The 17,021-nt window shown below is 39.4% G+C and overlaps 1 protein-coding gene across 6 annotated transcripts in view; it reads left to right on the top strand.

Moving 5' to 3' along the window:
- hydin (HYDIN axonemal central pair apparatus protein) overlaps positions 1-17,021 on the top strand; it is a 56,751-nt gene that overhangs the window by 10,857 nt on the left and 28,873 nt on the right. For 5 of the 6 annotated variants that reach the window (XM_056766281.1, XM_056766276.1, XM_056766277.1 and 2 more), the window contains 16 exons: positions 301-502; positions 730-910; positions 2,933-3,032; positions 3,359-3,477; positions 5,078-5,301; positions 5,975-6,042; positions 6,148-6,383; positions 7,697-7,797; positions 7,875-8,010; positions 8,437-8,601; positions 9,370-9,522; positions 13,185-13,423; positions 13,538-13,796; positions 14,203-14,346; positions 16,098-16,241; positions 16,542-16,855. In XM_056766281.1, coding sequence (XP_056622259.1) covers positions 301-502; positions 730-910; positions 2,933-3,032; positions 3,359-3,477; positions 5,078-5,301; positions 5,975-6,042; positions 6,148-6,383; positions 7,697-7,797; positions 7,875-8,010; positions 8,437-8,601; positions 9,370-9,522; positions 13,185-13,423; positions 13,538-13,796; positions 14,203-14,346; positions 16,098-16,241; positions 16,542-16,855 — 2,785 coding nt within the window. The remainder of the gene's footprint in view (positions 1-300; positions 503-729; positions 911-2,932; positions 3,033-3,358; positions 3,478-5,077; positions 5,302-5,974; positions 6,043-6,147; positions 6,384-7,696; positions 7,798-7,874; positions 8,011-8,436; positions 8,602-9,369; positions 9,523-13,184; positions 13,424-13,537; positions 13,797-14,202; positions 14,347-16,097; positions 16,242-16,541; positions 16,856-17,021) is intronic. The other variant, XM_056766279.1, reaches the window with a different exon arrangement.

Consider the following 17,021-nt stretch of genomic DNA (forward strand, 5'->3'; position numbering starts at 1 on the left):
TTATGACATTATTCTTAAAAAAACTTTGGGTAGGTGAAAAAGTCATGGAAAATATTTCAAGCACAAGAATCCACACTGTTAATATTCAATAATGTGCTGTGGAATAGAAAAGTTTTGCTAGTTAAGGTTCCTATTAGCAAGATTTGCACTGACCTTTAACCCTTTAAAGTTCAATGTAATATGATTGGTACAAACATGTTTTACAGAGAAATGTTATGGACAATTGCCTAAGAGTGAGCCACTCACTTACACAATACTGTGTGTTGACAATGTACTTACCATATGGCCAATATATTTCAGGAGAAGACATCAAAATCAGCTTGTATGGAGTTTCCAAGGATATAGACGTGCGATTGGACAAGAACTCTGTGATGGTGGAGAAGACCTACATCTCCTTGGCTAACTATGAGAAAGTAACAATAATGAACAGGAGTCATTCCATTGTGCATTACCAGTGGAAGACTTTTGCCACCCAGGAAGAAGAAGAACAAGACAAATTAAGGTTTAGCTGGTTTAAATTTATCTGAAACAAAACCAGTTTTAAGTAGCAAGGTAATATTTGTGGCAAAAGCCAACAAAACATATTCATATGGGTCGAAATGATTGATTTTTCGTTTATGCCAAATTTCATAATCTGGCCCTTAATATAATCTTCAACAAAGTGAGTGTGTAGACATGAATTCCTTTTTCAGCCTGTCCGCTGTACCTCTTTTTTCTGTCTTTCTTTAGGCTTTCTTCAGAGCTTAACCCAGAAGGCGATGAAAGAATGCAGAAGTCCCTGACAGAAAGCACTGATCCCTCTGTGCAAGCGCGTCTTTCGCTCTTTTCTCAGAGCCTCCAGGAGCAACTCCTGCAAACTCAGCAGCAGCTTTTGGCTTTAGATCGCCAGCACATCATCACAAGGCCCCTGGTGTGTTTCTTACAACCAGACACATGACAAGCTTCACTATTTTAGTTGTCTGTTTACCACATTGAAACATTACATAACCGCCAATTAAATATGACACCTAGGATGTCCTCGTACCGTATAACCATATGCCTAACATATGGTGCAAAACAAACTTAGACATCACTGCACGCAACCAAGCATTTTCGAAAGATACAGAGATTCTAATTAGCTAAGAGGCTTTGTTGTGGAGGTGAGAGTGAAATATGATGTACCTGTGGTAGTTGTTATTATTATGAATGGACAGCATTTGTTTTTAATTGATAAACTTTCCATCCATCCATCCATTTTCTACCACTTATCCGAACTACCTCGGGTCACGGGGAGCCTACGCCTATCTCAGGAGTCATCGGGCATCAAGGCAGGATACACCCTGGATGGAGTGCCAACCCATCGCAGGGCACACACACTCACTCACTCATTCACTCACGCACTCACACCCTACGGACAATTTTTCCAGAGATGCCAATCAACCTACCATGCATGTCTTTGGACCAGGGGAGGAAACCGGTGTACCCGGAGGAAACCCCCGAGGCACGGGGAGAACATGCAAACTCCACACACACAAGTCAGAAGCGGGAATCGAACCCCCAGCCCTGGAGGTGTGAGGCGAACGTGCTAACCACTAAGCCACCGTGCCCCCCCCTATTGATAAACTTTATTTATGTTTATTATTTACTTCTGAAATTTATTCATGTGTCTGATCACTAATGTCCATCTGATTATTATTTTTTCTCTTGGTGTCAAATTCTGCAGTAATCTGCTAACCCTTAGCGCTGAGCCCTGTTTTTTTTGTCTCTTTTAGTGGTTATATTATTATATACACGTCGGAAACCGTGCCAGCTGATTATGATAGATCTGGATCTATTGTTGATTTACCCTGGAAGAAAGTCAAGCTCAGCACTTTTCGACATGGCCAGTCACTTACCCTTCAAATGACACTTTACTTTCAATTCTGCCACATCACGGCTTCTTAAAGGGCCATACCCACACTTTCCATCACATTGTTTAATAGGGATTAAAAAAAAAAAAAACGTCTTTCATCATTACTCACCCTCATTTCATTCCAAACCGGTATTACATTCCTATGTAGAACACAAAAGAAGATGATTCGAAGAACATTGATAACTAAAAAACGTTGGCGCCCATTGACTTCCATTGTTTCATCTTTTATAATAATTTATCATCTTCTGGTTTTGAACGATTTAAAGGTGAACAAAAGATTGAATGTGTATAAAGCAGAAAGAGGTGCAGTTTATTGCACTATTGTATTTCATGTGTACACACAGGACATGCCAGAGACAAAGTGCATATTTGTAAAGTGAAAATTGCTTTGATGTGAGCACCTGTTTACATGCAATAGAGCTTGATCACACGTCCCCTGTCAACTTGTGACCTGCAGGCGAATGAGTACCGCCTGTTGACACCAACATGCTGTTCTGTCACGTATGATCTAGTTGACTTTTATTAAGTTTAATTGGCAGGCCAAACCCCCTAGAGCAGCTTACTTTTAAGTGCCACGCTCAAGAACTTAAGGGTTAGGGGAGATCTCAGTAACTCCCCAGTTAATGGACTTCACCACCTGGGATCACCTGTGAAGTTTGTGTTATCAGCTTTGATCGTCAGGCTTGCAACATTCGTATGTGTGTCACTGCCTCAGGGGTTGTTTGTGTGAATGCACATGCATCTGTGCATGCAAATTGTGGTCGCATATCACTTGTGTTAGTAATTGTTGGTTTCACCATGAATTACTGTGAATATTTGAGATTCATTATCCAGTGGTTTAAAGGTATAAAGCTCATTACAAAGACTGCACTGAAGTAACATTTATATATTTATGCGTTTGGCAGATCCTTTTATCCAAAATGCATCACGATGCAATTTAACTATATATTTATAAGTAACAGGAAATAAGATCTCTTTGAAGTGGCTGATAAAACTTTGTGACATTTTTTTTATTTTGGTGACTTGGCTTATTGTTTGCAGGAAGGGGAAATCTGGCCCAACAGCACTGCAGAGGTAACCATCATCTTTAGACCCCAGGAAGCCAAAATCTACCAGGAGACAATTTTTTGTGAAATTACTGGTATGTAACACCATGATACCACAGTGGTACCACCGTTTTTGTCATCGCTCCTATGTGCATACCCGATTGTATTGTTTTCTTATAACATATAAAGATATTTGCATGTGGCACAAAGGCCCATCTGCATGGTTTGCATTTGTTTGCATGTTGACTAAGGTCTGTCAATATTCTGACTTCTTGGATCAGCATTGACCTAAATTAAGACTGTTGATATTGTAGCTAGTGAGACTTCACAGCCGGTTTCATTATGCTAACCTTTCCTTCATTTGCAGAGTATTTGTAAATTATTTTGTACTTTCTCATTTGAATGCTCTCCATGTGCTTAGGTCGTGAACGTCGGTTGCCGCTCTTCGTACAAGGAGAGAGTATGGGCCCCAAACTGAAGTTCAACTTTAACTTTCTAGACATGGGAAACATTTTTATCGGCTCCAAACAGAGCTATAAGGTACCATTAAACCCTATATATCCCTATTTTATTTTTATTAAGTTATACCCAAAAATAAAAATGATCACCCTCTCACCATTTCAAACATGTTTGACTTACTTCTGCAGAACACATAAGAAAATATTTTGGTAGCTGAACAATGGCGGTACCCATTCGCTTCTATTGTATGGATACAAAACCATTATAAGTCAGTGGGTACAGCCATATTTCAGTTACCAAAGTTATTAAATTACCTTTTGTGTTCTGCAGAAGAACAAAAGTCAGACAGGTTTGAAAGAGGGCTTGTACATTATGACAGAATTTGTTCAACTATACATTTAATTACCTTAAAAGTAAAAACAAAACAGTTGTATCTTAACATTGCAAATGAATGTAACTTCTCATAAATACCTCCTCCAAATGGTTGAAACAGAAACAAAATTATGTAGTTGTGATGGAAGAGAAAATACGATATATCTGAAGACCCTTCAAAAAATTGAAATGCTGTGAAACCAACGCATGCAGAAACTGGAATCAGATCTAATCTCGTGTTGCTGACAATCTGCCAAGTGTAGCATAGACTCAACAGCATTTTTAATGAAATAATAAAATCCACCTATTATTACAGAGTCTTGAAATAGACCATTGTTTGGCTTAGTTCGAACACATTCTGTGTTGAATTATGCAAATAGCCTATCGTTCCAATTCCGTTTGTTATCTGAGCTTTTGCGTGATCCCATTAATAAAATGGTCCTGGAAGTTTGGATTGTTTGAATCTGATTTGGCCCCATGGGCCTCCCTTTGAGGTATTTCCAAAAGTATGATTAAACACTGATCATGGTGGTGAAAGGATGAAAAAATTCCACCATATACCTTTTAACCATATTTACATTAATGCATTTGGCAGACTCTTTTATACAAAGCAACTTACATTACATTGTACTATACATTTGTTTCTGACTATGTGCAATCCCCTGGGATCGATCCCATGACCTTGGCTTTGCCAGCCCCATGCTCTAACCACTGAGCCACAGAATGAAACATATATAAAATATAATAATCATAGGTATGTCTTCAGAGGTGTATAAAGACCTTGCAGTGTTATGTTTTTATTTCTTTAGAATGAGCTATTTCTCTCTACATACACCACAGGTCCCCTTGCATGTAGTTCGCCATGTTGTTTCCACAGTAGCCCTAAACGGACAAATTGCAAATTGCTCTACAGAGTGCGTTTCGAGACATCCCCTTTGTCCTGTGTCAGCCACCGTAGGGCTTCAAAAGCGAGGTGTGGAGTGAGCTGTTGGTTGCAATTCGCAACCTCACCGCTTGACGCCGCTAAATTTCATACACTGGGCCTTTAAAGATGAATTTCGTTCATCACAAATACATGTCATACATGCTGTCCAGTAATTACATTTTTGAAATGTAAATTATTTCTTGAACATCCTTAAATGGATGGATACACATGAAGGAAAATCTCCATTGGACTGTACAGTGCATTCAAGATGCTTTTTTTAGACTGATAAAGCAATGCAATTCCGATAAGACACATGAACACAGGAACTATTGAACCATTATAAATTATTATTATTATGATCCTTATTGTCTTTCTGTTTCTCAGCTGGTTCTGAGCAACAAGGGGCTGATAAAGGGAACATACAGGCTAATCCCGCCGCGTACCATGCTGGGTCTTTGCTTCTCCTTCAGTCCCTCCGATGGCATGATTCCACCCGGAGCTTGTCAGACAATGGAGGTCTACTTCTCAGCTGGAATACTGGGCGTCTTCTCTGAAGAGTTACAGTTCAGTGTGGAGGGAAACCCTGAGCCAGTCACCATCACAATGAGGTAAATCTTACAGACGCTTTTGACCATCCTTCAACCATCTGTCTATTAAAGTGGTCTGGCCCTCAAGGCATCAAGACCAGAATGAATGTTGCTGTTGTATTTTCCTTAACAGCAGTATGTGCACAGAAAGGAATGCTTTAACACAACAGAACAATACAATTTCAGATATTTGTCTTGTACGAGTTAAGAAAATATGCATATTAAAAAAGCCACATGTCAATTTAAATATACTGTTGCTTTGTTTTGCCACATTCATTATCATTAAGTTTATTTTTTCTGAATGAACCATATCAGGAAGCCCCTCTTAAACAAAACCCCTGTCATGATCATGACCAAACAGCATCAATGGCTGCCCTTCACTCTTGTGTTGTTTTAATCATTAGCTTGCGGCTGATTAAATGAATCTTTAAAGGCTGAACCTTAATTAAATAAGTGAAGCAGAACACCGTTGATATCCTTCAAACACACCGGCACAAGGCACTTCCAGTTTGATTAAGATGGATTACTGTTGAAAGTGCTGAACGTTGTGAATCCAGAACTACCAGACTGCACTGTCATCTATATACAACTCTACTCATTTGCCATTCCACTGAATATTATTGACCTTTTTAGTTTTTAGTAATTCAGGCCTTCACCTATTGTCTTATTGTCTATTTGCCTTCATCTGTTGCAGGGGGTGTTTAATCGGCCCTACATTTCACTTCAACGTCCCAGAACTGAACTTTGGGGTGGTGTCTGTTGGTAAATGAACTTGGATTGTTTCATCAATAAGGAACATTTGTCATTTATTAATAGTGGTTTTGCATGTTCATTATGAATTCTGTGACTTTCTTTCACTAACCCAAGGGTTTCCTCAAACGCTGACATGTTGCCTTAGCAACACATCGATGGTGCCAATGAGCTTTGGGCTCCGCATCCCTGGAGACGGCACTGGACAGTCCAGTATTACCAGCGCGGATCAAATCGCTCAGCTCAACAGAAATGACTGGGGGCTGGGAGAAAAAACAGGAGAGAAAACCAAAGAGTTTCTTTTATCGCTCACCACAGGCACAGTTTGTGCTTTAGGTGAGATTGACATCCAGGTACGTTCGCTCTTTTTATTTCTAAGTAAAGTCGTCAACGCATTATCTCATCGAATACCTCGAAGTGATTTGAATTGATTTCCTTATGCAAAGCTTGACAGGCCCCTTGAGGCGATCCCTCAGACCTATCCACGTTTTAAACAGCCGAGAGGGAACGTTTTTGTTTCTGTATCTCTCTTCACTGTAGCCCTTTAAAGCAGACCTTTATGCCCAATAAACATCCGACAGCTCAAGCGATATTCCAGTAATAGTAAATGGGAGGTGGAATATATTGGAAAATGTGATAAATGAGAATTGCGGCTCCTGCCTCTCTCTCTCTCTCTCTAAGGCTGTGATTATCTCTCCCATACTTCTTTTCACCGGTTGCCAGGTACCTTGCGTACCTGTCATGTGCTGGTCTTTTCCCATCAATGGGAACTGTCAGCATTTCGGAGGGCCTAATCTGTTGGATGTGTCCAGCTGTCTTTGTGCTTCCTGTGGATGTGGGTGTCTCCTGTCAGTGTGCAAATGTGCCTCTCTCGCTCTGTGACATGAGTGCGGCTTGCCCTGCTCTAATGAGGCCTCAGCACAAGAATACATATTAGGATTCGTGGTTAGTTGTATTAGTGAAATGTGACAATATTCCCAGATGCTTTGCACAGCTGGGGAGCAGCCTAGTAGACATATTAATATTATATTGTAAGAGAACAGCACCTGGCGGGTGTGCGGCCGTTCCTCTCAGGCAGCTACAGTAGTTTTCTCTGTGACAGTTGTCTGTGATCCCATATGTGCAGCTAAATTCACTGCTGAGAGAGCAGTATTGATATTTGAACAGAGAGAAATGTTTAGTCAAGCAGCTGTTAAATCTCTTTATAATGTTGCTGTTATAATCGTGATTTTAAGGTCCAGTGTATGAAGGTTTCGAACCATTGGGTCTTTCCACTCCTCCCCCTCTCTTTCAAAGAACTTCGGTGGCTGACACAGGAATAAGACGTAGTCATGTTTTCGGTTCCTTGCCGAAGTAGATAAAGTATTTATGAAACAGGCTCTGTAGAGCAGTTTGTCCGTTTAGGGCTACTGTAGAAACAAAATGGCTATTTCCATGTAAGGGGACCAGCAGTTTATGTAGATAGAAATAGCTCATTCTGAGGTGATAAAAACATAATGCTTTATTCCCCTCTGAAGACATAGTTATGTATATTATATTGCATTTCTGTCAATAGATCCTCCAAAAAATGTTACATTGGATATTTAAGCAGAGAAGTAGTGAAACCAAATTAGTTGATTATGTATTATATGTGTATTGTATCATTGTGTTTGTGTGTGTATTACAGTTAACCATATGCTCCAACACCGTGCAAGACTACAATCTGGCTTTAGTTTTGGATGTTCAAGGTGTTGGTGAAGAAGTATTCGCTTTGGCAATTAAAGCCAGGTAGAGTATCCACTTTCATAGGCGAGATGAAATATTCTCCAGGCACAAAATTGACGCATCTTTAAATGTCTCTGTAGATGCATTGTGCCTGATGTGACCATCGAGAACCCGGATCTACAGTTCCAACATGTTTTTCTGGGTCGTGCATATGAGAAGTCAGTGAAACTCATTAATGACACCAATCTCCCTGCCTGCTATGGGCTTCTGCCACAGGTAATTCTGTCAACCAAACATGAGGGTTACATTACTAGATATTTGTTTTGTTGTTTGACTGGATAATACAAATGGGGGTCTTACCCCCCGCTTATCTTTCTGATCTGCTGTGTGAACACCATCCGGGAAGAAGTCTTAGATCTCCCAATCAGAGCCTGTTAACTGTTCCAAAGTCCAAACTAAAATCCAGGGGGGACCGCGCTTTTGCGTTAGCCGCACCTAAACTCTGGAACAGTTTCTATCCACATTAGAACTACAAAATTTTTCAGAGTAAAGTTTAAAATGTATATTTTGCTACGTCTGATGACATGTGATGTTTCTTGTTGTTTGTTGTTGTTACTTTATTTGCATTTATCACATGGGTTAATCTGTGATTGTTTTTAATTGTGCTTTATAAATAAATTGAGATGCTGTTTCTCTGTGTAGCTGCAACAGGAGGACCCCTGTCTTTTATATTCAAGTGATCATCGGCGAGGGGTCATTCAGCCCCGCAGCACAGTACAGATGCCATTAGTTATTGTGGCCAAGGGAGTGGGCAGCATGCAGCAGACCGCTTATATTGCTATACTAGGTCATCAAGATCCCCCTTTGGTAAGGGCGCGTAACATACTATAGTGGGGAATGCATTTTAATATGAGTATTTATGCTTTTTGGTGTCAGTTGCTTCATCCTATAAGCTGAGTAAATTTAAAGGTCCACTGTATGAAGCGGCATCTAGCAGTGAGGTCCCAAATTGCAAACAACAGCTCACTCCACCTCCCCCACTCCCTGTGAAGCATTACGGCGGCTGACACAGGGCTAAGATTTTGTCGCCATATCGCTTCTTTGCCAAAGAAGATAACGTATTTATGAAACATATATTTTAAACATATTTTATTTGTCCGTTTAGGGCTTCTGTAGAAACAACATGGCCAATTCAATGTAAAGGGACCTGGATTGGACATAAATTACCATGTTTTTGGAGCTGAATAAAGACCCTACATAATGAAGCCTAATGTTTCATTACCTTAAAATGTATATTATATAGCATTTCGGTCAATAGATTGTACAAAAAATGACACACTGGGCCTTAAATATGATTGACACTAGTTTAAGTGATATCATTTGTAATGCACTTAAATAAATTTGTTTAGCTTTTATATTTGCTTTTGTGTTTTTTTAAATATTGTTTATTGTAACAATATACAAATATTGTATTGTTACGTATCTGCATAAAGTGGGTAATTTCATTTTCATTGGTGTCTTGGTTTCTGTTAATGGATTGCAGATCTGTTAACCTAGCATTTTCTGTTATTAATGCATGAAATTTATATGCATCCCTTGATAACCCCATATGTCACTTTCTTCTTATTTCCGTAGAAGCTTCTCCTGTCCTGTGTTGGCCAGGGTCCCTCTGTTTCTGTCACTTCTGCCAAGCTGAACTTTGGCTGCATTCCAGTGCTGATTGACGTCCCAATGACTTTACAGCTGTCAAACAACTCTCCAATCCCAGCCAGATTTCTCGCTCAAATGGTGGGTTCTAATGTGACAGAAGGGACCTCTTATTTCCTTTTACAAAGAGCTTCAGTAATGTTTCCCCTTTAGACCTTATAGTTTCCACACCTGATCTGCCTCATAGCACTCTGTATTGCATCTTCATATTTCAATTATTCAGTTAGTTGAATGATTCGATAATTGTGCTAATAATTGTTTGTTGAAGTAGAATATTATCAACAATTAGACAGGACATGAACTCTTTCATAACCTTGGTATGCTAAGCTAAAATAGAGCAAAAAATCACCTTTTTCTCTCATCTACCGCACCTGCGCACAAGTAGGCTAGCGCCTCGCGAGAGCCCCGCCCCAAAGAATCGTCAGTCTTTACTGATTGACGATTGGCTCGTTTTACTGGAAGGTGGGACTTCTTTCGCAAGAGGGGCCATATTGAGCAACGCATTCCTCGCCATTCATTGTAACGGCAGTGACACATCATGTTAATATTAATTTCATTGATATTATTTCATTACAATATAATATTTTAATATATATTATCTGTTGTCCCCAAATCTCAGCGGGATTTCATCTCTCAAGAGACTGTAATACATCCTAATTCCATTATTATCTATTATCCTTATTCTATTATTTTTCCTTCTGGTGGCTCTTTATGTTGAATTGGCTTTATTGATTCCCAGCACTGAAACATTGAGCATTAGATTCTGTTTTATTAAAGTCCAGTGAAATAAAATTACAATGCCTATTTTTCACAAATTATTGCAGCGTTTTTTGTAAATAGTTCATCAATGTGGGTCATTCTCTTTGTAAAAATCAAGTGCCCTCATAATCTTCAGTTAAAATCTGAAAAGGCACTTCCGTCCTCTAATGACTATACATCCTAAATGACGTATGTTAGATGGCTGGGGCGGAGCATCCGTTAACTCCTCCCCATCAATTCTCAGTCTGCTGCCAGTTCTTTGTCAAAATACAACGGCTTTTTTATATATCCAATCAAATCGCAGAGAAAGACGAGAGCCACACCCACTATTTTTTCTCATTCAAAATTCCATTTCACTTGAAATGCGTCAAATTGCTTCCGTTTCACTAGGACTTGAACTCCTGAAAGGAGCGCATGCCACACACAAGCTCACCTACACACACCCTTCTCCAAAGAGAGCTATTCAGGCCTTCTTAGACTGTGAGCTGACACTTATTTGTAAACTGATCCTGTCTTCTCCTGTAAGGCTGCGGACTTTCATAAGCCCAGAGTTTTTACAAAACATTTCCAGCTTTAGTCGATTCTGAATTCCATTAAAGGAGCTCAATAGCATGGCTGGGTACCAGACAGATGCTGCCAGCAGTGCCATATGACTTTAAAATACTCCAGAACAAATTCTTTCTCTGTTAAGCATCCATCTGTTCCTGTAGTATCTAGTATTCGTATAGTTTTGGAAAAGGGACGTTCTTTTAGGAGACCAGCATTTGGTTCCATTGTAAAGCTGTGTGGAACGATGAGGTTCAAAGCAATCAATGGTGTTAAACTTTCTAATGCAGGCCTGATCTGATTATTGAAATTTCAGCTGGCTTGTTCTTCGCTTGATTTCTCTCTCAAGGGGAAATCGGCCCAACCTCGATCTAGCTCCCTATCGACCGGCTCGTCTATCTCTCTTCCCCTCTGCTATCTCTCTCTTTCAAATGGAGACCTATACGGAGTGATCCGTGTCTCCCTGCTGACCTCCTATAGACACAGTTCAGATGATAGGGCCGCTCTCTACCCTCTGCCTCCTCAAGTGCACGTCCTCCTGCTGAATGTTGAATCTTCTATTTCCTGTGATGATTATGTTTAGTCCTCCTTGCTTTGTCCTGGGACTAAAAAAGTGGAACAAATAGTGTTTCAGCATAAAATCTAAAACTAATCAAAGCTTTATTTTTATTTGCAGCATGGCATGTATGCATTAAAGTATATTTTTACAGGATCTTCGTTTGTGTTAGCAAACCCCTTAAGTCAATATTTCCCCCCGAATTATTTATGTGGCGTTGCAGTGACTTACAGTTGAGTGATTCTGAGACATGAGTGTGGCTGATAGTACTTCATCAGTAGTCATGATGCACACTTCTGCTGGCACTAGACTCCTGACCAGCATCTAATCTCACAAACATACACACCTGCAAGTCTTAAAAAGATCCATATCAGTCCATGAAGTCCAAATCTGTTTAGAGTTTGTTCTGGAAGTTTACTATGTTAGGAGTTTGCTTCACACTGTTCTTTGAAATACGGCATCTACTTGGTCTATTGCGGCATCCTGTGGTCAGACATTTTTGTAGAATGATTTCAAAAATCTAATACTGACAACAATAATTCAACTTGAATGAATATTGGACATCCTCTAGTTTCTCTGTTTAATTCTCTGTTCATGTAATAAATGGCTTACATAGAGTCAGGTGGCCATTGTTGGTACACTTACTACACACTGACAAAGTGCTCATGTAGCATTTCTTGAAAACTTAATGCAGAGAGAAAGAGGACAGATGATTAATGTGCCAAAAGCTATGCCCCGACATCAGGATGTGGCACACTCTTAGAAATAAGATAAATAAAACATAATTAATCAGAATTCCTTGAAACACCAACATCTATTCTACTAACTCAGATGGAAAATCCCAATTAAAAGTTGATGCGCAAAACATCAATCATGTTGGTGCAGTGTGAAAATTGATTTTAATCTTCCGCCAACAGTTATGAAAAGCAGTATTACACATTATGCGTGCTGGGGTGCTGTGTACTTTTGCCAACTAGTATTTTACAAGAGATTGCGAAAAAAAATTATGAAATGTGGGTAGAAAATAAGGATGGTTGGCAGGTTTTTGTCAAATGTTAGACAAGCACAAACCATGTTTTTGCCGCTTTAACTAATATTTCGAAAGAATAACATTTCTTTCCTACTCATCAGATAAAGGATTATCCATATAGGCACATATACATGCACATGCTATCGCTACATGGCTTCTCATTAAACAATCCTATGCAATTACAAGACGGAGATAAGATATTGCTGAACGGATGGCTTGTGTGTAGAAGCAGATACTGTGAAACGGAGAGGGAATGATCATTAATATTTCTCCTCACCCATTATGGGATCATTTCCCATAGATATTAGATCATTCAAATGACAACTTAAAGGCACAGTTCACCCGAAAAGAAAAATTGTGTCTTCATTTCCTCACCCTCAAGTTGTTCTAAATATGTATACATTTCTTTGTTGTGATGAACACAGAGAAAGATATTTGGAACAATGCTTGTAACCAAACAACTCTTGGCCACCATTGACTACCATAGTAGGAAATATTGCTTTATACATTTCTATGTTCTGTCGAACACAAAAGAAGATATTTTGAAGAATGTATGAAAGCAAACAGTCCTGGGACACTTGTGACCACAATCTTTCTTTGTGTTCATCGGAACAAAGGAATTTATACAGATTTGGAACAACTCTGGGGTGAGTAAATGATGACAGATTTCTTGTTATGAGGAATTATCGCTTTAAGCACACCAGTGACGTTCCTTATGTGTGTGGATTTTTGTGGGGCTAAGTGAGAACTGATATAGTATTTTATTTATTGTATTATTTGTATTAATTGGTTGACAATGACCTGAAGTTATCCTACACTTCGTGATCTGCTATAACATGTCTATTTTGATAGGTGAAGAACAAGTCTCATTGGCATGTGGAACCCAGTGAAGGAGAAATTCCTCCAGAAGAGAGTTTGGATTTAAAGGTGATCGCACATCTTAATGACACAGTGGCCTTCCAGGATGAACTGATGTTGGAAATCCAGGACAGCCAAACGTATGCAATACCTTTATCCGCAAAAGGAAAAGGCACAACCATCGTCACTGACCGACCATTTGCTCCCTGCTTAGATTTGGGCATCCACTTTAGGTAAAACAACCAATCACATGCATATGTCTTTCATTTTAAGTCTTTATATTGATCAAGTGGTTTATTTGCACAATTTTAGATTTAATTTAATAACCACATCATTTGGTGTTTCAGCTCGGGACCATGTCAGTATCACTTTAGAATAACAAACCGAGGACGTCGCACTCACAAATTGTCATGGATCACAGAGGGATTTGCACAGCTCCACAGTAGAAGCCCTGTATCGCCCATCAAGCCCAAGGCCACGAAAATCAAAAGTCTGCAGAGTTCAGTTCAAGAAGCCCCAGTCTTCAGGCTATCACCTGCACATTTTACACTTGCCCCTGGCCAAACCACTGATATGCTGCTGGAGGGCTCTTCTGACATCCCCAAGGTACTTCACTCAAGACTTATACATTACACACACTGTCTACATTAACTGATAACCAGACTATTCTTTGCCACGATGACCAACTTTTTATTTGTCAGTGCCTGTCCCATTTAGTGTCTCATCGGCTCATGTTTGTTTAAATGCAACAGAGCTATGTTCCTCTTTTGGTGAAGCTGTTTATTGACGTTTTCTCTAGAGCATTACAGCAATGCATGCTTCTTTGACTCTTTATTGATTTAATGTAAGATAGAGATGACAAAAGGTGAAAAGTGAATTTAGGCTTGCCCTGGTGCATCCCACGCTGGACATCTGTGGCAAGGCATACGGCCGTCGGTGTGCTTGGTTTCAGGCACTGTAGAGTCTTTTTTTTGTGTGTGTAATGTGTTTTTTAATGTGTTCATAAATGCAGGTGGTTAGAGAGAAACTGGTATGCCATGCTGTAGTCGGACGTCAGTATGAGAAAGAGGTCATCATGACCGCCGATGTCACATGCCAGTTTGTCTCCCCGACTGTAGACATCTCATCACAGCAAGTCAGCTTCTATGTGGTAAAGGTGTGTGTTTGTTTGTGTGTGCATGCATGTTTCTCTGCCATCAACTTTGCATAACAACATTGTTGTGTTAAAGCCTAAAGAGGTATAGGTCTTTCAAACATGACATTCTGTCTTTATTTTCGTATGCCAAAAGGCTTATTCAGTCACACTAAAGATGATATTGAAATCAATTATTTGTTTCATTTATTTTATTTTATTTATAGGAAAATGTGTAATCATCTATCATCATTTATTTACACCCATGTGGTTCAAATCCTGTATATGACTCTTTCTTCTGAGGAACACAAATTAAGATATTTTGAGAAATGTCTCAGTGGTTGGTGTCCATAGAAGTTAACATGGTCTAGTGTTGTTTGGTTACCAAAATTGGAGTAAATGATAAAAGGTTTCCAGCCGAAAGCAGGAAATAGACCGAAAGCAGGAAATTCACCTTTTGCAAACAAAGATTTTAATGCACAATTCTTTTAATTATTCACCTTGTTAATATTATATTAAATATGTATACACAAATGTATGTAGACATCCATTAAGAGAGCTGGGTTTCAGCTCAGTGGCTAAACATGTACAATATCAAAAGTTTCTTCATTTTTTCTGAAGCCAGAAATGGTGCATAAAAACTTCATCTTGTGTGAGGCACTGATCATCTCCTGTGTACAAGAATTAAGCCTAATTCAGTATTGATACAATGAAACTAAAATAGACATCTAATGTTTTGTCTGTACGTCAACCATTGTACATGTCAACTGACTGCAATAAGACAAAATTGAGACAAATGTAAAGGGGATTGTCGTTGTCTGAAAATCATGCAATTGTTATGTTAGTACGACTCATTCAAATAAGCTATTCAAATGTACCTCTCATTTGCACAATGATTGTAAGTGAGCTGAAATGGCCGATTCGTTTCAAACCGAGCCCACAGCTCAGCATTAATGTCCTGGATCTTACGTTCTTTTCTTTTGAAAAAAGCTGTATAAGCACAGAGAGCTCAAGGGGAACCATCATTATAATGAAAATGATTTTCTGTCTGCTTTATTTCACTTTTATTATCTCACTCTCGCCGCACACACAACATCCCCACCCCTGTCAAATTTCTGTTCTCTCGATTTTTGCGCAGCCACACGCTTCTTATATTTTCTGACAGCTGCTTTCAGGCACCTTGCATCTTAGATGTAAAAATGCTCATTTATTTCTGTGGCATTCTTTTATCTGATTCTGTCCCATCCGTCTGTGTTTTGACAGCACGTGCTGCTAGATTTACTGAATGCTCCCTTAGTGGAGCTTGGAGGAATAAAGCAATTAAAGAGAGCGAGTGGAGAGAGAGATGAGAGAAATGAGAAGAGGAGGAAGAGGGAAGCTCTTGGGATATGAGGAGGGATGACAGAAAGAGGGATTGGCTTTAAATACACTTCAGGAAATGTGTTGATGGTTGACCTAAAAATTGTGCTCATGTAGTAACATATGAGTGAATGGCATTTGCACATGTCAAAAACTTGTGTTACAAATACACAATACACAAACTTGGTCTAAATGATAATTTTCCCAAAATCAATAGTTCGGACTGGTCTGTAATATCAAACTTCACAAAAGACTATTGTTCGACAATGCAATATAAAGCCCTGTCGCATATAGGGAAATCTAAGCAATGCAAAACAATAATAACATTTCTATTGGTTATGAACGTTTGTTTCTTTCCCCTCTTTTTTATTTCCGTTATGCTGTCCGTATGTTTATGGTGTTTGTCTGATCCACAGGCTCCAGATGTGTCTCTGGTTCCTCTGTATCAGAGACTGGTCCTGAAGAACATGTCCTCTCTGAACCTCTCATTAAAACTGACCCTGCGTGAGCCCTTTGCCTTGTGTGCTTATGAGGGAGATGAGTTGTTTAAAACCTCAAAGGTAAACAGTTTGATAGAACACATGTGGATAGATGAATATACAGTATTCACTATAGTGAGTATAGTTGTGGCAGTATAAGGGTTACATGGTTAGCATTTGTCAATAACCTTTAGATGAGTATTTATTGCTAAATAACATAAAGAAGGAATTAAATATTATCTGATTCTGTCACTCAGCATCTGTAAATGCAAGTGTGCTAATAAGATCATAAAGCTTTTGAATATTCATTTTCCATCTATTATTTGGGCCGCGTATCTAAGCCTAACCAAGTATAATTGTTGATTTCTTGTCTTTCCACAGGGTCTGGGGTTGGGTATTGGAGCTCAAGAAGAAGTATGGGTGTGTTTCAACCCCCTGTTTCAGCAGGACCGTTTCAGCCGCATGGTTGAGGATGTGCTTGAACTCTGTTACGACAACCACCCGCAACGGGACAGGGTGGCGTTACGAGGTGAGGTGCACTTCCCCAATCTTGAGTTCTCCAGCACCACTCTTGACTTCGGCTGCATTCTTAACTACACAAAATCCAGACGCAAGCTCACCATGACCAACTGCAGCCCGCTCTGCGTTTCTTACCGCTGGACCTTTCTTGTAGACCGACACCATTGCCATATTGGGTAGGAACACCACATTGATTTGAGCTTCAAAGAGTGAATCTTACCTTAATGTTAAATCTACTACAATTTGAATGTGTGAAGTCATTTATGAATCACTTGTGTGGTAGAATCGCAAAAGTAACGTTTCATTATTCTTTTTTTTTAAACAAACAGCCTTGCCCCAAAC

Source organism: Triplophysa dalaica, chromosome 14, assembly GCF_015846415.1.
Source record: "Triplophysa dalaica isolate WHDGS20190420 chromosome 14, ASM1584641v1, whole genome shotgun sequence".
Classification (NCBI taxonomy): Eukaryota; Metazoa; Chordata; class Actinopteri; order Cypriniformes; family Nemacheilidae; genus Triplophysa; species Triplophysa dalaica.